The sequence below is a fragment of the Megalobrama amblycephala genome, linkage group LG5 (assembly GCF_018812025.1).
Source record: "Megalobrama amblycephala isolate DHTTF-2021 linkage group LG5, ASM1881202v1, whole genome shotgun sequence".
Lineage (NCBI taxonomy): Eukaryota > Metazoa > Chordata > Actinopteri > Cypriniformes > Xenocyprididae > Megalobrama > Megalobrama amblycephala.
Genome location: NC_063048.1, coordinates 15,502,154 through 15,526,861, shown reverse-complemented (window position 1 = coordinate 15,526,861; position 24,708 = coordinate 15,502,154). Strand labels below are relative to the sequence as shown.

The window sequence follows — 24,708 nt, the reverse complement described above, 5'->3', positions numbered from 1 at the left end:
TTCAATGTATTTGTTTCCTCCTCTCAGGTCAATATAGCAAAAATCAAGATGCAAAACATTCAGACGATAGAGATGCAGTTACCTGTCCTGCGGGAGAGTTTCCACTCCTCTCCCTTCAGAGCGAGAGTGAAAGAACGGAGAAAAAGCAGCCTGACAAATCTTATCAGAAGACAACAGCAACAGTTATTAAACCAGCAACAACAGTCAGAATTACATCAGAAGCAACAGCTGTCCCCAACCTCACAGCACCACACTGCACGTGCTCAGTTGGTCCGCTCCTCCAGCAGCCCGTTATGCGACCTGCCGGAGCAAACAGATAGGCAAGAGAAAGTGAAAGAGATTGGGAGGCAGGGGGAGCTGTCTCTCAGACAGTCCTCAGCTACAGCGTCACAGCCCGCATCATCACAGCAGCTGCTCTCAGTGGTGAAGAGAGAGAGAAAGGGATTAGGGAAGGAGGGGGAGAAAGTGCAAGGGAGCGCAGAGAGGGATAGAGGAGAGAAGAGAGAGCATCAGAGAGAACGAGAAAGTCAGTCTGAGCAGACACGTTCCCAGCATGGCCTGATTGCTAGAGGTGTTCGCCTTCTGAGGAACATGGGAAACCAGGAGGCCAAGCAAAAGAAGCCTACTGTCACAACAAGAGTGGAAGGTGCTGGGAATTGGTCGAGCATTGAGGACCGAGACCATGAGCATCTCAAGAAGATTAAGAAAAGTAAATTATCAGGCGACTCGGGCAAGAGGAAATCCAAATCGGAGGGCTCCAAAGGTTCTGTATTTTCCAGCATTCGTATTCGCAAGGGCCTATCCCGGAAAGTGTCCAAAGAGGATGTACTGGATGATGGGATTAGGATTAAAAGCGTGGATGCCAATGACAGCAGCAATGGTGGAATATCAGGTGATGAGCTGGAGGGTTCTCACTCCAGACAGTAAGCAACTCATATCTGAAAGCAGGCAGTCGAGCTTGGACATGACTGAAGATGATGTTGAGAGAGAGACTGAGGGATCAGGGTCGGATACAGACGTCTACAGCTACCACTCAGCCACTGAGGCTCAAGATCTGTTGTCGGATATTCAGAGGACCATCAGACAACAACAGCAGATGGAAGGAGTTACCGAGGGGCAAAACTGTAGTGCTGCAGTCAGCGAAGGACAAGTAGTGTCCGAAGGCCAGGCTGACGTCACTCAGGGTCTTACTAGTTGTAGCTTTGCTTGTATGGATGAACCAGAGAAGGTAGAAGGAGAATCTGTTTCTGACAGAAAAGAAAAGGATCTTAAATGCAGTAGAGATACAGTAGAAGGAGTGACATTAAAGGTAGAACCAGGTGGCGAAGTGACTGATATTGCAAATAAAGCTGGACACTTGACCAATTTGGCCAATGACTGTAGCATTCAGGATACTATCACTGAGACAAGTAGTGTCCAGGATATCTTAGCTGTTACCAAATCAACCAGTAACTACAGTATTCAGGATACTACAACAACATCCACCTCCTATGAGAGTGCCGAAGAGATCTTGGAGAGTTCATCTTTATCATCTCCTCTTGAAGAGTGTCATTATGGCAGCAATAGCCTGACTCAAAGCCTAGAAGTTGGTCTCAATCAGACCAGCTCAACGTCCAAAATCAGCCGGGTCATTTTCATACCACAGAAGAGCATTAGTAGTGTAGAGCTAAACGTAGAGGGTGATGGTTGTGTAGAGGAGGTAGATCGAGGGTATTCCAACCAACAAAGAAGGAAAAGCAGTGCTGCGTCCTATCACACAGTGGTCATCTGAGAACTTTTTAGGCTCGGGGTCACAACCACGTAGAACTTCCAGTGCAAACCTCGGGGTTAAACCGTATCCCACGATACATACCTCTTATGTTAAAACAACCACCAGACAGCTCACTTCACCCATAATATCTCCATTCACCACTCCTTCTCCAAGCCCTATGTGTCCTCGCAAAGTCGTCTTAGATTTAGGCTCAGGTCAAGGGTCATACAGAGCAGGGAAGCTGGAGAGCACAGAGACAGCGGTCCTGTAGCATTGCCGGTCCGGTGGGTTGCCATGACGAATGGTGTGAATCCATACATGTTGAATCAGAGCTTATTGAGAGTGGCTTCCAGGCCGGTCAGATCGAGGTACACACCCGCCACCTTTCCAGATGTGTTTTCGGGTAAGTCAGTGTGTTTTGATTTAATATCAATGCTCACACTCATAGTCAAAGAGGCCTGATTTTAATTTAAGAATACACTACATGACACTTGCCCAGAATTTGCTCTGAGTCTGTGCTCATCAAACACTGCACAATTCAACTTTATAATTTTTTAGGTGTAGGGATAGGATCAGGGTTGTTAGGGTAGCAACACATGCTAGGTAAAAATGTGTTCACAGACATTATGTATTTTCAAATCTCTGAACAATTAAGATGTATAATTCCATGTCATAAGAGGAGACAATATAACAGTTAATTGCCTGCATGGACATGATATAAATCTCTTTTTTTGTACTTTATTCTAGTTCACTCCCCTCAATGTTCAGTGAGCAGTCAAAAAATATAAAACATGGCTCTCAAATATGTATGCTACACATACACACACAATCCCACAGAAACGCACACAGCTACTGGCTAGGAAAGCTCTGGCTTCTGCCTCATTGAGTCAGAGTGCCACAGGAAGTTACTCAAATACACACTTGTACAAAAGCACACACTGTTTTTAAGTGGTTTAAGCATAGAGACTGCACTTGACAAACCATTCATGAAGGTTACACCAGGACAGATCAGATACAAAGGAACAGAAAAAGATAAAAAGTGAGATATGAACACTTTAAAGGGGGCATTTTTTATTTATTTTTTTATTTTTTTACCTTTTGACTTCATGTCTAGATAAAAAGCTAGCATCCATATCTGAATGTGTTTACAAATCCCTTGAAGATATTAAAGCATCAAATATTAATTGAGCTAAAGGCTAAATGTCTTTGAAACTCAAAAGCACAGTTGTACAACAAAGCATTGTGCACAATCTGAAAATAGTATTATGTAATTATTGTTACGGTAGTGTGTAGTAGAGAGGCACAGACACGAACTTCAACATAGCAGGCCATGGGCTCGGCGAGGGCGGGCCTTTTGGACCGTCTGGACCTCTTTGTGGCCCTTCTTTTGGACGGTTTGGGCGTGACCTCTGGTTTGGAGCTCTGGGGCATACCCACTGGAGCGATAGGTGGAGGAAATTTGTGGTCTGGTGAGCTGGCCAGGCCACCGTTGCTTCGAAGGGGGCTGGCGAGGTGAATACGATCACCTATGAACCTCTTCAATTTCAAACTCAGAACCATTAAGGAATAGAACCAGATTAATAGATTCGACTAAAGGAATAGAGGCATTCAGGTTCACAATAGCGAATCGTATCCTCGTCCTAGACCCCTCAGAAAGTAGGAATTCAAAATAGCATCTGGCCAGATAACCTTAAAAGATAGCTCTACAAATTCCTCCACATATTTCTCCAGCGGGCGGCCGTCCTTGTCTGGCTGTCCAGAGGCGGTCCTCCGCCGAGAGCTGATGTCTGTGGTTTTTTGGGGGCACTGGAACGAGGAAAATTCCCATGTTTTCTTCTGTTGAAGTCCTCACTGTTTTGGGTCGGTTATTCTGTTACGGTAGTTTGTAGTAGAGAGGCACAGACACAAACTTCAACATAGAACCGGGGTTTAATTACCAAAGGAACGTTACACACCAACATAAAGCAAAAAAAATATAACCGACAAGGGAGTGCAGAGTGAGAGTCCATAATAAAGGAGAGATGATGAGGTGATCCAGGTGTGGGGAATCCGTGATGGAGTGCTGATTGGGAAGTGCGTGCAGGTTTGAGACGAGGAGGATGATGGGAGTTGTAGTCCAGGACAGGGAGGATCTGTGACAATTATATAGTACTTTTTTATTGTTTGATGAACACTAAGGCTGCTGTGTTTACAAGAGTAAATATAATGTTTCATATTCTGATTTGAACATGTTTATTCTCATTAAAATGCTATCATATTCATTGTGTATTATATATAAATTTATGTTTAAACAGACTCCTATGTTAAGGGTGGGGTAGGTAATTTTCGGAGAGGCTAGCAATAGCAAGCTAGCTTTGAAAGCATTAGATCTCACCCTCACTTCAGTGTGTTCTCCAAAGCCACACCTCCTCTAAAACACATGAAAGCACACAGAAGAGTCTGCAAAGCGTCATGAAGAGATGGCATTAAACTACCTTGGTGACTCAAAGTACATAACATTACAATAATATAGAACAAAAACAACTTAAAGAGTACAGACCATTACAATAATATAGAACAAAAACAACTTAAAGAGTACAGACCTGTACCACCTGACTGCTGCAGATTCATTTTGGCGTTGATAGTGGGTTTCCATCTCTTCCAAATTACAGTAGTTATGGTTTGAATGCTGCATAAGCTCATTGTTTTGGTTCAGGAGGAACTGTAAAAGGTGGCTGCTGTTTTGGGATGCTCGGTGACTGACGTGTGTTTAACTCTGCATAGCATGAAAATGCACTGATGACGTGTGATGTCTGCACGAGCAGGGTGTGCAGAGGTATGGAAATGCATGACAGGCGGACCGAATGCAATGATTGGATGTACATTTTATGGTCCTGCGCCTTCCACAGACGTTTTATATTATATATATATATATATATATATATATATATATATATATATATATATATATATATATATATATATATATATATATATATATAATATATGTATGTATGTTGAATATATGAACATTTATGTTTCTGGAACAAATCGCCTACTCTGCCTTTAATTTTCATAATGTTATCTTGCATGCTGTTTTTATAAAGTGCACTCATACACTTGTTGCTGACAGCCTCAAACAAAATTTGAACCTAAAAGCTTGATTAAATTCAAGTTACTAGTTATTCTGTGAAAGCATTAGCAGGCTGCTAACGTTGTTTATAGATCAACTAATACAATTCTGAGACAGCTGAGCCATGACCTCCAAATTGAGTTCATCCACAAATGTCCTTTTTTATTTGCTTAATAGACAATACATTAAGGATTTTCTAAAAAATAATGTTTTTTTTTGTTTGTTTGTTTTTGTTTTTGCTTATTGATGTTACACAAAATCAGCCTCTCTGCCAGTATGTGATATTAGACTCCAGGATGAGATATTGAGTATGTGTCCACCTGATTAATTAGAGAGAGGAAGTTCAAGTGCATGTTCATGCTCGGGGTGGACAAATATTCCTTTTAGAAACATGCATACACAGATATGCTTGCACTCACAAAATGAAATGGCAGTTTCCACTTTTCTTCCACTTTTTTTCTTTTCTGACTTCAAGGCGTCAGTACCCAGACAAAAAAACAAAAAAAAAAAAAGATTCAATGAACCATCTAAAACAGAATACCTTAGCAGTTACATACAAATGCAGAATTTTCACCTTCTATATTACTGTCAATATGGAGTCTTCTCAAATTCACTCTCTTACAGGCCGCTCTCTGTTGGAGAGGTGTTCCAGACAGTGGGGTTGTTCTGAAGATGACACACAAGATGCTGCACAGGATGCTGAGAGATTCTGTTCCCGTATTCTGGCTATGGGGATTCTACAGCCATTCAGTGACTGCATCAGGGAACTGCCAACAGGAAGTGATGTCACAGATAATCCCACTTTCAATGTACAGTATGACCATCTAATTCTTGTCTCTTGCTTTATAAGGACACTCATCCACATTTTATCATGCAAATTTCACAAAAGCATCCTTATTATTGTTTTTATTAAAAGCATCTGAGATGTATTCTACCATGTATTCTTTGCATGCTTTAATATTTCTATTATTAAACATAAACCACACTTAAATGCAGTTTTCAAGTGCTGAAATGACTAAATTGCTTGTGTAGAAAGTGGTGGAGTGTCCTTTTTTGTCTTGTGCATTTTTCTTGCTGCCAGTAGTGTAAGTGAGGCACAGCATGATATGAATTCACACAGGTCCCTTTGACCCACTTGAATTGACATTTAATGTATTATTTATTCTAAATCACCTCAGGTTTTTTCACAGTGTACCAGATGTCTTTTCAGGCCAATGTGTTGTCCATTTGTTCATATTGACTTGCTTAAAAAATTATTACATTTGAAATGTTTAAGTTTAGGTTTCAATATAAATTAGAATATTTATATAAATAGAATATTTTGATTATGCATTATTTAAATTAATATAATTTTCTATCATGCATGTCCTTCCTGAGTGTTCAAAACTGAATCCATACATCGTTCAGCACAGGTTTTTGCCTGTGAGCTCAACACTGAATTGCATTAGGAAGAAACAGAAAAGCTGTTGATGAGTGTTACTAAAAATGTGCCAGAATTCACACTTGATATCACTTTATTGAGTAACGAGTTGAGTCTGCCTGAACAGATGTGATATGAGCTCAGCAGGGTAACTTTGTGCCATTATTTGAGACAGGAAGAGATGCACATTATGTATTTATTATCTTATGCATGAGAAAATAGTGTGATTTAAAAATGGAGATTTTTTTATCCTGCTACGACACAAGGCGTGTTGAGATTTTCACTTGAATGTTGTAATACAGTACTGTATGTGAGAGTGACATCCTAGAACATTGCAGCCATGTTGTCATGTTTCTTTGCTCGGCCACCCCATGTGACCTGAATAGAACGAATTTCTCTCTTTTCTCTTTTGCTCCGCCAGCCAAAGCAGATTTGTGTCTGAACAGATGAACATTTAACACTGCTTCTGGGACTTGCCCTTCCCCCTTTCTATGACACTACACACATACACACACCTCCTAACCCGCTTTAGCAGTATGAACACACATATTCATGTTGTGAGTGTATATTTATGGATGTGTACGTACCACACACTTTCACAAACATGCATAAATGCATGCATCCGGTGCTTGTGCACACTTAAATGGACACATCTGCATGCATAAGCCATCTGACCAGGTTACATAAGATGGGTCACATGCCCTCTGTTGCTGCTCCATATTTGTATTTTTCTCTGTATGTATTAACTATATTCATTATCCATTTATCATCTATCAAGCTGCCTATCTGTGTATTTTACGGGCCAAGCACCAAAGGTGCATAGGCACCTATTGTAATCGTTAGTGTTCTTCTTCTTCTTCTTCTTCTTCTTCTTCTTCTGCTCTGGAAGTCTGTGGCAGCCCATAGAACTGCTTGCGGGAAAGTTATGAACTCCTCCTAGGCCGTTGCTCCGATTTTCACGAAAATTGAACCAGATTGTCTTCAGACCACCCTGACAAAAAGTTATGTTATTCAGGTTGATTTCGAATAACGTGCAAAAATAACATGAAAAAGGATTCGAAGAAGAGCATGCCAAAACGAACATGAGGCTATATCTCAGCAACACTTTTTATATTTGATGCAGAATGTCAAGTCGGATGATACCCATTTAGAATTTTGTCATAAAATGCTATATTTTACGAACACATTGGCGTATCGTTATGAAACTCACAACACGATCACATGAGAATGCGTATCAATAGTAGCCTACATGTGTGTAATCTCATAAAATATATACGCCAAAATGAGTTTTGCCATGCATATGATACGCAGTTTTTCGCCTGCATATGATACACATTTTAGACATGAAGTTTGACATAGTCGGCCAACATCCTTTCCGCCATAAGATATTCTTTCAAAAAGTACTTTTTCAAACTCCTCCTAGACCAGATCATCTTCAGACTGCGCCAACAAAGTTATGGAATTTTGTGTCGATAGACGAAACCGTTTTCATATACTGCAGCTACAAATTTGATAGCATGATGCCAAAATTACTCTGTGGCCCTCATTATCAAAAGATTGTACGCCAGAAAACTGTGCATATGCTTGTTTCCACGCAAAATTTGCCATTTATAAATATGAGCTTGACTACGATCAAATCTCACGGCAAGTCTTAGCTTGTGTACGCACGTTTTTGAGTCAGCGGGAACTTGCGTGCAGCATAGTAAACCTGGTGGAGATTTGTTATGAGAAAATGTAGATTATTTTTCTGACCGACAATCACTCACTAACCGATCATTAAACATTACACTGTTTAAATTAAATTAAATTAGAATAGATGAGTGTCTTAAAATACCACAATTTTTGTTCTTTCCAGGGATTCCGCTTTGTATGCGCAAATGGCAACATCGACAGAGCATAAGGATTAACACATCATGTAGGCTACCTGCAATGCAGAGAAAAGCAGAATAATATACAAGAAATAAAATAATACACAAAATATATTTCACTGAAATAATTAACAGATTAACAAAACAAAAGAGAAAAACTGCATCAAGTAGGGCTAGTACAGTCTACGCTCGCGTTGTATTCGTTTTCTTTATTTTATTAAAATATTTATCTTTGATCGCGCGGGCGCCTCACTCACACATGCAGACCCAACAAATCAGTTCTAGCGTTGCTAACTTGCTAATTTTTCATTTTAGCCATTTAGCAGCAAACTAAAATGCAGACAAAGTTAACACTTCTCAGTTTAAATGGTCCGATATCCAACTGTACCAATCGCACGCGGATTTTCTGTGGAGTGAGGTAAAGTTTATATATTAATAAAGTTTGTAAGTATTTAGTTTTATTTAGGCCTACCGGTATTTTTATTTAAATTAATTTTATTATTTGCAATTACGAGGTTGAGGGGTGTTTATAGAGTAAGATAAATTTATTTTTCATGTGATTACTTCCTCTTCATGGCCGGGTTACATTTCTCTGTGTTGTAAACTATTGGGCGAGGCTTCTAATATTTGGGGTGTGATATTTAAATGACGATTGTCTTCAGCCAGCACATTTGTGTGACGGAATTGGCCGCATACGAAAGTTTAATGAATCACACGTGAGCGTTGTCATAATCTGATTTTTTCGTTCGGATGTACGCTGGTTTCTACGTTCATTTGATAAATGAGGGCCTGTATCACTGCAATGCTTTGACATATTAACATCACTCTTTGTATGTCACCACACCACATCAATTTCGTAACAGCACCAGCTATTGTTAAATAGTGATAAACCATTAAATCATATTACTAGTGACTTTTTATGATTTTTCAGCCATTTTGCCTAAAATCATCTTAATATGTCTTTAATTGCTCATTGTTGCAGTTGGTCTGATGCTCCCAGCCATGTTGACTTAATGACTTATCGTGCATTTTATTGTGCTTGGCCCCTTAATGGCTGCTTGCAGCTATATTTATATCTATATTCCTCTATATTTTGCTTTCTAAATGCACCATAAAAGTGGAATCTCTTTAGTTACAGTAGTTTTTTGAGTAAAAACAATATATATGCTTCAGTGTTTGACTCAGCCTACTCAGGCTGCAGGCCAAATAAACCTTAATGTCTCTCATGGGCAGTGGAAATTAGACCTTTTCATTTTATTGTTTAAATGAGAATGTAAATGAGGAGGTTCTGTATTAATAATCATCTACTAAAGAAACATACAATTATCATTATGCATCACTGACTAAATTTGAATGAAGTAAAAATGTCTTTCTATTCCAAAGTATTATTCCAAAGACACTTAAACACAATCCTCTGGTAATTAATTTAATCACCACTTTTTATTTTATTATACTTATCCCAGAGCAATATTATTTCTCTGAATCTGTTCAGACAAGTGTTTCTCTTGACCCTTGTCCAATCTGCAGTCATCATATTTTAAATTCTCCCTTTCTATGTAATGAAACCCTTTTCAATATTTTCTGTTCTGATTAGTTCTGGCCTGTTGTACACCTTTCCAATTACCATCATGGTGAGATATTGTACAGGCATTTGATCCGAGTGGATTTCAGTTGAACTCCAGCTAAAACTTTAATGCACAGCACAAACAGAAAACTTCTGTAGTCTGTCATTATTCACATTCTGATCTGAATTCATACATTTATTTCTTCTGTGGAACACAAAAACTAAAGGATTGCGAAATGTTCATGCTGCTTTCTACAATATAATTTAAGCTGATGATGACCAGGGGCTTAAAAAAGGACAAAAATAACAATAAAAGCATCATTACAATAGTCTATAAAACTTGTGCACTTTAAGTCCTCTGAAGACATACAATATCTTGTTATGAGGAACAGTCTGAAATTTAGGATTAAATCTTGTGATTACCATTGTATGGAAAAACAACAGTTTGGTCATTCAGTAAATGACAGAATCTTCATTTTTGGGTAAACTGTCCCTTTACCACACACTGCTGCTCAGTGACTGAAATAACTTGACAATAACCTTGTTGTGCTGATAGATGGCAGAGCATGACTTAATACTGTGATTTCACTTGCTGTGATTTCAAGAGGACAGCATAATGGCAGCAGTAATGCCACTATTCACTCGACTATCTGACTATTGTCTAGAGATAGATGTCATCATTTCTTTTATCTGTTTGTCACAAACTCACATGAATGATGTAATAATGTTTCTATAGCCAGTAGCCATATTTGTGTATCAGGTAGTGTTGTGTTACCAATCATGGTCTTGTCTCGGACTAAGAGGACTCAGGATTTTATTTCAAAACCAGTCAAGACCATGACTGCGAGGATATCACAAAATTTCCAGTGCATTGTCTGATTTATTTGTTAACATAATTAATGTTACTGGATGTAAAACTTCCTGCTTCAAATGGCAATCAATAACTTACTTCTAAATTGAATTATTTTGTTACTGTTGTGCCAGTTCAGAAATTAATGGAGAACTGTGTCAAACGTTTTAAAATTATTATTAAATACCCAAAAAATTCAAGATATGTTTGCAAAAAATTACTTGTATGAGATCATATTTTTCACATTATAACATATGATGTAATTTAGCAATATGAGCTGTTTTCTCAAATATGAACATGATTGCAAATGTGATATTGATTTTATACAAACAAACGTTTATTAAAAAGTAATATTAAGCAACTTACATTACAGACCCAATTTTAAACACATTTAAAATATTTTCAAACAAATCCATAGCAGAACTATTGTGCATTTATGAGCAACACACATTGGTGTTTCATTACTGAATGAATCATCTGCTTTGAATGAATCAGTTGAATAAATTCAGTGACTCACTCAAGTGATTTACCGCCATCTACTGCCTGTTTTAGTTTCGTATTTAAAAGTATCATTTTATTTTTACATAATTTTTCTATTTTCAAAATTTTATTTTTAAAACATCAATCTTGCAGTTATAATTGTACAAATTCAGGTGCAACTTTTGTGCCATCTTTTGAAGTGCAAAGATGAATTTTGTTGTTAGTGATTTCATTTGATTGGTAACATCTCTAATGTCTTATTATTCTAATCGTATTTATTGATTAAATATTGATTAAATAAAGACATTTCTCAAGCATTAAATGTGGATCTTTTAGATGAATTTGACAAGTGCTGGTCTGCTCTTGGTCTTGACTCAGTCTTGCCCTGCCTTTGTCTTGGTCTTGTCTTGGTCTCAACTCCTTAAATTCTTGGTTTTGTCTTGGTATCAACAAACTCTGGTATTGGTCTCAAATTGGTTTCTGTTTAGGTGGTCTTGACTACAACACTAGTATCAGGGCAAGAGTCTGTCGGTCTGTCTGTCCATCCATACGTCATTATTCTTTAGAGAAAAAATGCCCTTTTCTAGCAAACCATTAAAAAAATATATACAACAGTAGATATATTATTTGATATTAAGACAATGACATTTATATATTTTATACATTTATTATATTTGTATTTAATGCATTATTTTGAACAGCCTTCATGAAATCAAGCGTATAGCATTCTGGCAGGTCACGTTAGTCAAGGTCAGCTGATTCACATTGACCTATAGGAATACGACAGCTATCACCGCATTCGTGTATATATATATATATATATATATATATATATATATATATATATATATATATATATATATAGAACATTCAGTATTATCAGCAGCTTTATCACATTGGTCAGGAGCTAATTACCCTCCTCCATCCCCAGCTCCTCCTTTGTCCAATCAGGACTTGCCTGATATTTCTTTTGATCAAACTCATATTCTTCAATTGTGTTGTTACATTAATTATTGTCATTAAGAAATTAATGATATTGCAATATTTGGTCTGTTCCGTTTATCCTAAAGGGGTTATTGCTGCTTTTGCCCAGAACAGAAACATACCGCAAATACAAACTGTATGCTAACTGCCAGTCATCTTTGACGATAGTGATCCTGACAGAACAATTATATATCACTTATAAATGATTAAATACAAAATTATTAGTAGTTATTAAGATTGATATGGTTTGGAATTGGTAAAATGTGCATAAAATATGATCAGAAAATCAACTTGCATAATAATTACGCACGCAGTGTATGTTTGGACTCTTTCTGAATTGGGACCACTGTATAAACACATGCACATACACCAATAAATTATTAACCAGGACATTGTGTATTATATAAAGTCAAACCTGTTATACCCAGCTTGTAAGGTTTACCTTTAAATGGTGTACAATCATGCAGTGCAACAATGTAGCACGTCTTGATTGAATGCCATGTTCACTGCATGCTTGCGCAACCCCCAACTGATGTGAAGTAGACAGCCTTGGGAACAAGCCTTTCGATTTGTATGTGTGAACATGCGGGCAGTGACAGCAAGACAAATGCCATGTATTCTTTCTGCTCTGGTCAGTGGTGTTGTTTGTCTTTCAGTTTGCCAGCAGAGGTCGCCCTTCACTCAGTGCTGCCACAGAATCGTACCTTTTTCTTGCTGTCTAATCAGGAAAGCAGTCCCAGGAACAGAAGGCTAATTTTAGATTCTTGTATGCCGTTTAAATAATTTCTTGCCACAATCAGCTATTTTAATGCTAGTTCTCTCATTCTCTTGCACATTTTCAGAAAGAGCAGCTGTATACCTGGGCTCCAGTGGGACAGAATGAGATCAGAACACCTGGGCGGCTCCAAACAATGTGGCCTCCGTCCCCCACTTCTGCACAGGTGCGAGTATGTCTCCAATATGGTTTTGCATGCCCAAAATAAGGATTGTGCTGCCATTATTATTAATGTATTTGATATACACTTTGGTACTTAACCACATTCAACCACATTACCACATTCAAATGCTACAATATAGTATTTACGGTTCTCTAAATTACTCTAAAAAAGAAAGCCATAGTATTGCTATCTTACTTGTAAAAAAAAAAATAAATGGTATCATGTCCAAAATTAATATCATCCTGCTATTCTTACAAAACATCTTGGAAGTACCATAGAGTACTACGTAAATGCCATGGCATATGTTACATATCAAAATACCACCCCATTACTTTTCATAAGAGTAACAAAAAAGTTCTCAAAATTGAATATGCTGTTTTGGACATTTGGATGGTATTATTAATTTTTTAAACACGGATCCATGATGTATCTTTTGGACATGTAATATGAAAAAATCATAGTGTTATCTGAAGTACCTTGAACTATCATGTAAAAAACAAGGTGTATGAATATGGTGATAATTTAGTGCCACAGTACCATCTGATACTGTACCAGAACTGTACCATGGTACTACCACAGTAGTATTTTTAAGGTAACAAAAAAACTCCAAAATTACCATGGTAATACCATGCTTTTTTGGTGGTACTATGATGTTTTTGAACATGGATCCATGGTAATACCTTGTTTATTGGACATGTAATATGATAAAATATTGTTGTATTATTTGAAGTTTCTTGGAGTATCATGTAAAAACCATGGTGTTTTAATATGGTAATCATTCAGTACCATGATAAATATCAAAATACCTTGGTATTTGATTCCATTACTGTTACCATAGTACATTTTAGTAAGAGCTATGTGTAATCAAACACACATTTGCTTTTGTCTATTGTCCATGTATGTGTATGTTAGTGTGTGCAAACTCTTTAACTAGTTTGAAATATTTTCCCATTAGGTTCAACACCCTCATGTTACTCACAAGCTATAAGTCTCTTTAACGTTGCTATGATACTTTCTGTAAACAGCATCCTAACAGCATCTTATCCTGATCTAAACATCTGTCCAGCAGGCGCAGTGCCTGCCATTGCATTTTAAGATCCACCATGTTTGAGTTTTGAAATGATAAATGACCTCTTGCATTCCAATGTTCAAAGCACACACACGCAACACCTTTATTCCTCATGTTTCTGGTAGGAATATTCTTGAATGATTCGGAATGCAGATTTTTTGGGGGAATATGTCTTTTTTATTTACAGTAATACTTAATACTTAACATATATTATGCTCTGGTACACATGTGATCATATCAAATCGCATAAAAGGAACTTCTCTGGCTACTAATGACTCTAGGAATTAAGGTTTAGGAGCCAAAATTTTCCAAAGCTCCCTGGCTGTGGAAAAGGGTTTTGTGAATGAAAGCGTCTCCCCAAACCCATGTCAGTCTGAGAGGGCCCAACATGTAACCAGACTCCATGTGTGTGATATGTTCTTGGTCCCCCTCAATCCTTCACACAGACCCACACAAACTCTTTGAAGCCGTTTGAAGATGTGTAAAAGAAAGGCAGAAACCCTTCCCTCCTCATTCTCGGAGACTCTGCGGCTCGCCTTTTAGGAGTCCTCAGAGACGACTTCTGGAGTCTAGACTTGTTGGACTTCCTTGACCCTTGCTGCCAGATTGTATGTGTGTCTCTGTATGTTGTGTGTGTGTTTATCACCATGTTTGTGTGTTCGCCAAGTGCATCCCTTGTGTGTTGTGTGCCGATTTTTACACGTTGGCTGTGGCTGTTCATTCATTTCCCTGGGTTCACTCTTTTCCATTCATCCAGGAAGCACAGCTACGTTTTCCAGATCAGCCAAAGTGCTTTTATTGACTTGTGGGACGCCACATGCGTGCCTGGTCTGTGCTATTAAGAAACACGGACCCTTACTCACAAACACACACACTCACTCACTCACTCACTCACTCACTCACTCATACCATTCCTCAAAAAAGTCTTGATGAGAAACTAACATCCGCTAAAACAAGGCACTAACTCATGCTAGTACGATCACATGTGACAGGAGGTGTCTGTGTTTTTCATTCCATGCTGCTGTTTTTTTTAAAGATGTGAAGACTCTCTTTTCTGTATCCTGCTCTCCACAGGATGGATCTACGGGGCAATCTGGGATCGTTCCAGAAGGAACTTCCGTTTCCATTCAGGAGCTAGAGCGAACAATTGAAGAATTACTTACGAAAATATCAGATATGGAAAAAGACAATAATGTATTGGATGGCACAAAGCTTGAAACAAGGGATCGAGAAGTGTGTGATGATCAAACTGTCAAACAGTCTAAAGTAAATGAACAAGGAGTTCTGCACCACGTGAAAGCCATTCAGACCTCACCTGTCGAGGAAGCCTTTAAATTTCCAGTGCCTTTTTCAGACCAATCACAGACTCCCAAATTAAGTGACAGCGCCACTACACCAATGGGATTGCCCTATACCTGCAGTTGCCAAAGAAAACAGGAAATCCGTCCCCTTGCACCACCACTACTTCCTGTTGTTTCAGGTGTACCAACACCTTCAGCACCAGATGTATCAATACATCCACCTCCTCCACCTCCTCCACCCCTCCCAGGTACTGTTCCACCCCCTCCTCCACCTCCACTTGTAGGTTGTGGTTCCGCCCCCTCCTCCACTTCCAGGTATGTCTCCTCCCCCTCCACCACGACTCCCAGGAATGGCTCCGCCCCCTCCACCACCTCCACTTCCAGGTATTTTTCTCCCATCTCCACTTGTGGGCATGGCTCCACCCCCTCCTCCACTCCCAGGCATGGGTCCACCCCCTCCCCCTCCACCTCCTGGCTGTGGACCTCCACCGCCCCCTCCTCCACCTGGTTTTGGGCCCCCACCACCCTTTGGTCCCCCTCCACCCTTCATGGGGTTGGTGCCGCCCAGCATGGCTCAGGACTCTGTTCCCCTGAAAGCTGTCATCGAGCCTCCAAGACCCATGAAACCACTCTACTGGACCCGGATTCAGCTACATGCCAAAAAGTAATCTTATGCCTCGTTGACTGACTGCTACATGTATTTGGAATATGTATTTTGAATGTTTGTGTTACACCTTATTTAAATTCATCCAAGGTTTTATTATGATCACAAATACAAATAAAGCAAACTGATTTATATATATATATATATATATATATATATTTTTTTTTTTCCTTGCACATAGGGATAACAAAAGTGCTCTGGTATGGGAGAAGGTTCAGGAGCCATCCGTAGACTTTGACGAATTTGTGGACATGTTTGCCAAAAGCGCAGTTAAGGAAAAGAAGAAACCTATCTCAGATACCATAACTAAATCAAAGGCCAAACAGGTAAGAAGACTTTACTACACCCACACTGATTGAAATCACTGGACCCCTTTCCCTGGGCCCAACAAGTAGGCCATACCCCAGTGGACATTAGTAGGCCCCCTTCGTCTCAGCTCCCGGGACAACATTCCCGGTTGTCTACCCCTGAAGATAGCTCTGCCCACGCCCCCACCTCACCACACACAAAACCATTAACAGAGATTTCACACGCACAGCTGGTGAATCAGAGCCTTACAGACATATTCAGTAAATGTTATAAGCTCTACTTAATGTTCCATCAACCAAAGTGTGACTGTGAGACTCTTTGATAAGACTGTTTACCATCAGAAAAAAATTCAGGCATCTACCACATCTGAAGCTAATCTTTCTCTCTCTCTCTCTCTTCCGCTCTGGTAGTGGTGTGAAAATTAGTCACTGGTGAGAGTTTTGTGGGTCCTTCGTCTGGAGTCAAACAGATTTCTGATAACAGCTCAAAGCTACACAACAAGCACATTACAAACTGCATCACAAAAAGCTCATTTAATTGTCTTGCAGCTGTGCTCGTTAACTATGAATTACATAAAGATATTTTTTGTGTTGTTACTGTGTATGTGTGTGTATTACATTGGTAGAGATACGTTTAAAGACATTTATAATGTTCTAATAAATGCTGTTCTTTAGAACTCTCTGTAACACTTTATTTAGATAGTCAACTTTAGACATTCTCCTAACTATAAGTAAAGTTGCAACTACATGCGGTCACTGGATTATTAGGAGACTATCTGATTAATATCTGATAACACTTTATTTTGATGCTCCCCAACAGTCCACTTAACAGTCTACTACAGTCTACTAATACTCTAATGAGAGTTAATTGACATGTAGTTACAGTGTTGCTCATAGTTAGTAGAATGTCTAAAGTGAACCATCAAAATAAAGTGTAACCGAATTCTCTATTTATAAAAGAATCCTGAAAAAAATACATTATGGTTTCCACAGAAATATTAACCAGCACAACTGATTTCACCATTGATAATAATAAGAATTGTTTCTTGAGCATCAAATCAGCATAGAATGATTTCTGGTTCATTTGAGACTGAAGACTGGAGTAATGATACTGAAAATTCAACTTTGTCATCACAGGAATAAATTATGTGAAAATATATTAAAATAGATAACTGGTATTTTAAAATATAATAATATTTCACAATATTACCCGTTTGCACTGTTTATTTTTGATCTAATAAATGCAGCCTTGGTGAACATAAGAGCCTTTTTTCAAAAACATGAAAAACAGACCTCATAATTTTTGAGTGGTATGTTTGTGTAGCATCATAATACCATGTTTTTTCGGACATTTATAATGGTACTACCTTGTTTTTCTGACATGTACTGTACAATGGTAATAACCATCCTTACTAAAGAGTAATGTGGTGCTAACATGGTACAGTCATTGTATCAAAAGGTAATACTATCATATGTTGAAATACCATGGTACTGAAATTCGTGTACCATTGTGTTTACATAGTACTACATGATACTCCCAAGAATAACAAGGTAGTACTTTGTGCATGTTTTTGTACATGTACCATGGCACTACCATGTTTTTTCTGTGAAGTATTCTGTAATGCCACTTAAATACCATGGTATATGAGAATGGTAATGAAATTATTATCAAAAAATGTGTATAAACAAGTTTTTAATATGAACAGGTTTTGAGAATACACAGTGGTATTGCTTACAAATAGGATAAATAACGAACTGGATGTTTAACCATGTAAAATATTGAGAAATTCATAAGACTTTTGAAAGTGTTCTATCTCTCTCTCTCTCTCTCTCTCTCTCTCTCTCTCTCTCTCTCTCTCTCTCTCTCTCTGTGGTCTGTAAGATCTGAGGAATGGGAGGGGGGGTCTGTATTGAGTTAAAACCCACAACCCTCAAACCACCAGCCAACCCAGCGACTCCAGTCAGCCTAGTGTGGTCATGCCACACTTTATATGTGTGTGTAACGAGAAAGAGAGAGTGGGTGTGTGTGTATGCATAGATAACTTCTTCAGCATTATTCACAGAAGAGTTGCTTTAGGCCTATGGTTACAGTTTGCACATATCAGTCAAAATTACAGTGCTAATTTAATCAAATACCCTTATTATAATTGCACCTTTCACATAAATTAGACATAACAATTAAAAACAGCTGCCCGAAGCTCCATTTGTGCCCACATAATCATGTTACTTTTATGAATCGTATTCATTTTACGGCCCATTGCTTTGGCAGGAGTTATCTAGCTCTTTAGCTGGTAGTTACTGTATCACCATCCTCCCTCATTCATCGACATCCACGCTTCCCACCAAGACAGCGCTAAAGTATGGAATCAGTTCTCATTGGTTGGTAAGCGTCTGGTTTGAGATCCAGCTCATCACAGGCATGAGTGTGTTTCCCACATCATTAACGTAGCGCACCACTTTGCAGTTCGAGCTGTATTTAGTGGTCATGAGCCCCGTGGAGATAATGGGAGCCAGTGGCTTCCTGATGATCACACTGAGCCGCCATCACACACTTTCAAGAGTGGCCTGTACTAGAAGGTTTTCATGGCTCCAAATTCTTTCCAACAATCAGAATTAGCAATGTTGTTAATGGACGGCAATGAAAAAAGATATGTTTACGATGGCACTCAATGTACATGTGTTAATGGACGGAAGACGCTAAACCTACAGTGAACTAGCAGAAGGCAGAGCTCAGGGAATGTTTTCTCTTTCAAAAAACTTATTAGTGAAAGTTTATACAGAGTATGTGAGGTATTCCATGCATCCACACACAACTCAGACTTGTTTAGAAATGCCTGATTTGAAGGGGCTGTCTGGAAGTGTCAAAATCTAACTTGGTTTAATTGGACCTAGACAGCTCTGTCATTTGCATAATTGCTGTGGTGTTCTTTGGCAGAACCAGAAATGGGAGAAAGTAAAGTTATTTTGATATATGTGGATGCTATGCATGAAAGAATGAGAGGAGACTTCTCCATAATGCCATATGAGGAAACAGTCATAAATACTCATACTTTGGCTTTGTTTTTGGCTTCCTTTTTAGGGCAAAGTACCTCTCTGTGCTATTATATTTATGAGGGCAGCCAGATGAAATACTGTGTTTATGTACAATATATTTGTCTCTGACAATATTCAAACTTTTGCTTTTAAATAACTGTGTGATCTTTTTTATAGTATAAAGTGGCTGATGTTTTACTAAAGTAATGAATAATACCCTCTCTGTGTTTCTGTCTCTCTCTCAGGTTGTCAAGCTGCTGAGTAACAAACGTTCTCAGGCGGTGGGGATTTTAATGTCCAGTCTTCATTTAGATATGAAAGATATCCAAAATGGTGAGCAACCCACAGAAGTGTTCTTTACACTTAATGATGTTTATTAACAAAGTTCGGGAGGAGCACATTCAAATTGCCTAACCAATCAGCAAGAGATATGGCCTATATATATATATATATATATATATATATATATATATATATATATATATATATATACACATAGTCGACTCACCTACGTTCCTTGAGAGATTTCTGCATCCCTCCAACACCCCATCTACTCACGCTCGCCTGGCAATTAACAAAGTTCGGGAGGAGCACATTCAAATTGCCTAACCAATCAGCAAGAGATATGGCCTATATATATATATATATATATATATATATATATATATATATATATATATATATATATATATATATATATATATATATATATATATATATATATATATATATATATGTACACATAGTCGACTCACCTACGTTCCTTGAGAGATTTCTGCATCCCTCCAACACCCCATCTACTCACGCTCGCCTGGTTACTATCCTAACCAGAGATACGGGGGGAGTACTCTGGGTTCGGACAGAAATTTCGAGCTCAGAGGCCTCTCCTCATACAGCACGCCAAATACGCATACGTTTTGATTAGTAAAGTGTGAACTCGTGAAGTATGCCCATTTTTCATGTTGTGTGCGCACACACTTGTTTTCCTGTAAACTACTTGCTAGTGTCATGTTTTTTTTAAAAACATGTTTGTGTGTGTGTGTGTGTGTGTGTGTGTGTGTGTTTGTAGCAAATCCTCCCCAGATTGTGTTCAGCCTCCTGCCAACATGTGACCTCTCTAAGGGGGGAAATATGATGTCACAGCCAATTAATACTCATTGTTCTGTGCTGTTTATACAGTTACTGATTGTGTTTGAAAGCTGGAGAGAGAGGGGTTGGTTGCATCTCAGGGTTCAAGAGTAGGTTGATACTGTAGATCTTAATGAACGTGATGATTAGAGTCGCACCATCTTTCTCATTCTGTTCTATTCTTTTACTGTAGTTACAGTTTTAATCTGTTTTGCATAAACCCTCGATGTCCTATTTCTCTGCTGAAGATATTTCCGAACCTACCTCTAGGGTCTTTTTCTGTCTAATTTGTCTCTCTCTATCCCTCTTATTGCTGTCATCACTCTATCTGCTCATTCATCCCCTTGAATGTACTATAAAGGAAATAATGCCATTTCTTCTCATCACATGTTTCGGGTATGTTAGTCCTGTCTGGAAGCGCCCAGAGCTATCCAAAACTTTTGATTGTGGATTTTTATGAGGTGAAGGAGTCACTGAAATAGAATACATAGGGAAAAGGCCAAACACTAAGACAATTAATTAGTAAAAGTAGGAAAATGTTTCAGAAAGGTTGATTATTTCACACATATATCTTCAAATTGTCTTCACTTAACTTGTGTCCTTTTCTCATCCAGATATACCTGAGCTTTTCTTCTTTGGATTAAAATTAATTAATCTTAACCATGAAAAGCAAATATAATTATTATATTATATGTAAGCAATAAGGTACGAGAGGCTGTGCTGTATCGTGAATAAGTGACTTATTCACGATACAGTACTAGCCTCGAGTACCTTATTGCTTTATAAAACAGTTACCACACAATACAAATATTAAAGCCAAAAATATGTATTAATGCAACTTTCATGAAGTAAACTTTAACTAAAGCCTTCCTTCCGCCAGAAAAAAATAGTCCCTGACTGTGAACAGCAACAGAAGTTACATTATAACACCATTAGATGGCGGCAAAGATTGACTTCATGAGTGAGTCAGTCAGGAGCAAAGACTTTTACATTGAAAAGACTGAATTGTTGTGAACACGGAACAAGACGCAACTGACAAATGCTTTGACTAGCGCTGTCAGTCACGGGAAAACCCCTTAACTGTTAAAAGGACAAGATAATACATCGGACATTTAAACCGATTTTTTATTATGGAACATAGGACTGACCTGAAGGAAAATGCTAAATCTGAGTGCAGGTAATAAACTTGATCTCTTTCTCACAATACTTTTCTACATAATACAGTAAGCTTCAATGAACAATATCAATTGAGAACATAGAGTTTACGTTGCTAAAAGTGGTTGCTAAGGGTGTTCACCGTTGGGTGAAGCGGTCATAGCCGTGTTTTATTATGAATAAAGAATCAAGGACAGGAACTAACCATATTATATTATATTATATTATATTATATTATATTATATTATATTATATTATATTATATTTTTAGTAAATCTTTGTGCAGGTTACATCCATATGACAGTATGGTGGTGACAAATAACAGATTTTATTAGTGAATCATTAAGCCATTCACTCAATCGATTCATTGGAACACACTGCAAAACTAGTCTTTTTGAGCAATGAATTCTTTATTCAAACCATTCATTCCGAGTCACTGGTCTATTCAGGAGTGCCACTGTTATTTGGATAGATGCAACAGTCGATTCTTCTTTGATTTTGGAGTCAGTGCAAAAATGGATCCATGTTTGGTTACTTTGTAGTCCTGTATCTTCAGCAACATAGTCTTAAAGTGTATTTTTTCGTCATTCGCTGGTTAACAGGCGGCAGACAAGCTGAATTCTGTTTTCTTTCAGTAACATTTTTCCATGCATAATTTCCCTCCAGTCTAATCCACTGTAACAACAATCCTTTGTTAAATTCTATTTTTCTTTCTTCATTTTAAATGAATCAGCAAGGCTGGATGCAGTTTTAAAAACCACATCAAATTATGTGAACGGATACCTAATATTTTACACACGCATACATAAGCACACATCCTTTAAACAGGCGGTATTTGAAGAAATTTTTACTGGCTCTTTGAGAATTTATGGGCACAGTCCCCATCTATTATGTAGCTCAGTACCCACAATTCAGCACTGGTCGAGTCTCATTGGTTCTTGTTGCAATTCCGCCCAATGCAGGGGCCAGCATGTTTGGCCAGAGTAAACCACCAAATAGAAACAAACAGTTTCTCTAACAGTGCTATTTACCCAGAATCAATACATTCCTCAACATCACGCTTCACCACACTGACCTGGATCAGGCCCTTTGAGGAACTAGGAAAGAATGTCATGAGTTGGTTTAATTGCAGAGTTTAAAGGTTCACGCAAAGTTATGAGGCATTTTTTTACAGTCAGTAGAAGAAATGTTACCCGTCTGTCTTTCTTTTCTTTCATTATTCAATTATCAGCCATATACTAACAACATTAAAAAACTCTTCTCATCATTATGACTTGTTATTAGGGAACCTAAACCTAATCTGGTGCAACTCCTATGTGGATTTCCACTGAATCGCTCCCTTTGTGTTAACTTTCTTGTTTCCCTCAGCTGGTTTTCATAAGATCTCATGTTTTGAGCCCTTCACGAGCTGAAAAACACTCCTGCATGACTGACTAGAACACAGGCAGCTCTTGCACCAACACACTTGGTGACAAGCCTTTGATTTCTACCCATAACAGTCTCATAGTTTCACAAGTCAGCTCTGTGTTTATGCGTGTGTAAGATTGGATTCCTCAACGTGTGACGCCGACCCCCTCAGGACCATTTGTTTGTTATGTTTCTTTAGTGACTCACACACACTTGTTCTGCAGTGCCGTCTGTTTGGGTCTTCTGAGCTGTCACAGGACATTGTTTTGTGGAAACATTCTGAATAATGGCAGCGATCAAAAAGAAAGCAACGAGGAAACATATGTGTATGATCATGTCCTTATATAAAATCCTTCCTTCTCTTCTCTTTGTTAGCCAAACATTGGACCGTTTTATAGTTAGTTGTGTTTAGAGAGAGATGGTGGTATGTGTTCGTACAGCTGAAGAATTGCAAACATGGTAGCATTCGTTGTATATTTTCTTTTTCTGGTTGTGTACGTTTGTAAGATAGTTATTATGGAAGTTTGGCACGAACTGAACTTTGTAAACCTGCAAAGTGCTACTTTAAATGTTTGGCCAATTAAATATGTAACAAGAACAGAATTGTAGTGTAGCATATCTAGATGTTCAAACCTGAGCTAGCATTGTTCACTTAAACAAGGCATTTAATCCAAGGTTGCTCCAGGGGGATTCCTCATGTAATAGGTGTTATTTAAATAAAATCTTCAGCTAAGTGATGAGCTATATATCAGTAAAAGTGAATTTCAGGTGATTATAGTCATTGTGGTGTAAAAGGTATAATTGCGTTTATAGTTTCAGAAACGTGAGATTTTTTTCACAGATACTCTTATTATAATTTCCACAGAGCCTTTCTGTTTATATCCAAATAAAAGTTCCTCTGAATGGGCCAAGATAGTATTATTATTAATATATTTTTATTATTGAGTGTGATGCCAACCCCCTCCGGATGATTTGTATATCACACTCACTTGTTCTGCAGTGCAAACTATTAATATATTTATTATATTATATCTTATCATATTTAATAATAATAATAATAATTGTTGTTGTTGTTGTAAATAATAATAATATAATTATTGATTTTAATGTTATATGACAAACAATATATAAACACATCTTACTTTAAAACGAATCTCTGTTTTATAATAATAATAATTTTAGTAATTATAATTGTATTATTATTTGTGTGATGCTGACCCCCTCAGTACAATTTGTTTGTACCTTCTGTGACTGTATATATTATACAGTCAAACCAAAAATTATTCAGACACTATCATTTTTTATCATTTTTACTAGTGGATGCAGGACACTATAGTTCATTTATAGCAATCGAGGATAGCAAAATAAAGTCAACTGTGACATATTATACCCAAAAATTCTTCATATAGTGGACTACCAGTAAAACTGATAAAAATTTGGGACCAAAAATTATTCAGACACTTTGACCTGACCATGTTATCTGACATAATTAAGATACATTTTTTTCTGACACAGTTTAACTCTGAGATCTTGTCATATTTTATTACCATTTTTTTTATACTTTATAGTGAATTAATACTAATAATTTTAGTAATAATAATTAATTTTATTATTATTTGTGTTTGATGCCAACCCCCTCCGGATGATTTGTTTGTACCTTCTGTGACTCACACTTGT

At 37.8% G+C, this 24,708-nt stretch overlaps 1 protein-coding gene across 1 annotated transcript in view; it reads left to right on the top strand.

Annotated features, from left to right (window-relative positions):
- Window positions 1–24,708, top strand: part of fmn2a (formin 2a) — a 58,061-nt gene continuing 33,353 nt past the window's right edge. The window contains 11 exon segments of the mRNA XM_048190815.1: window positions 1–906; window positions 908–1,750; window positions 1,752–1,985; window positions 1,987–2,109; window positions 2,111–2,153; window positions 5,487–5,671; window positions 12,871–12,969; window positions 15,110–15,622; window positions 15,624–16,000; window positions 16,182–16,326; window positions 19,587–19,674. Coding sequence (XP_048046772.1) covers window positions 49–906; window positions 908–1,750; window positions 1,752–1,985; window positions 1,987–2,109; window positions 2,111–2,153; window positions 5,487–5,671; window positions 12,871–12,969; window positions 15,110–15,622; window positions 15,624–16,000; window positions 16,182–16,326; window positions 19,587–19,674 — 3,508 coding nt within the window. The 5' untranslated portion in view covers window positions 1–48.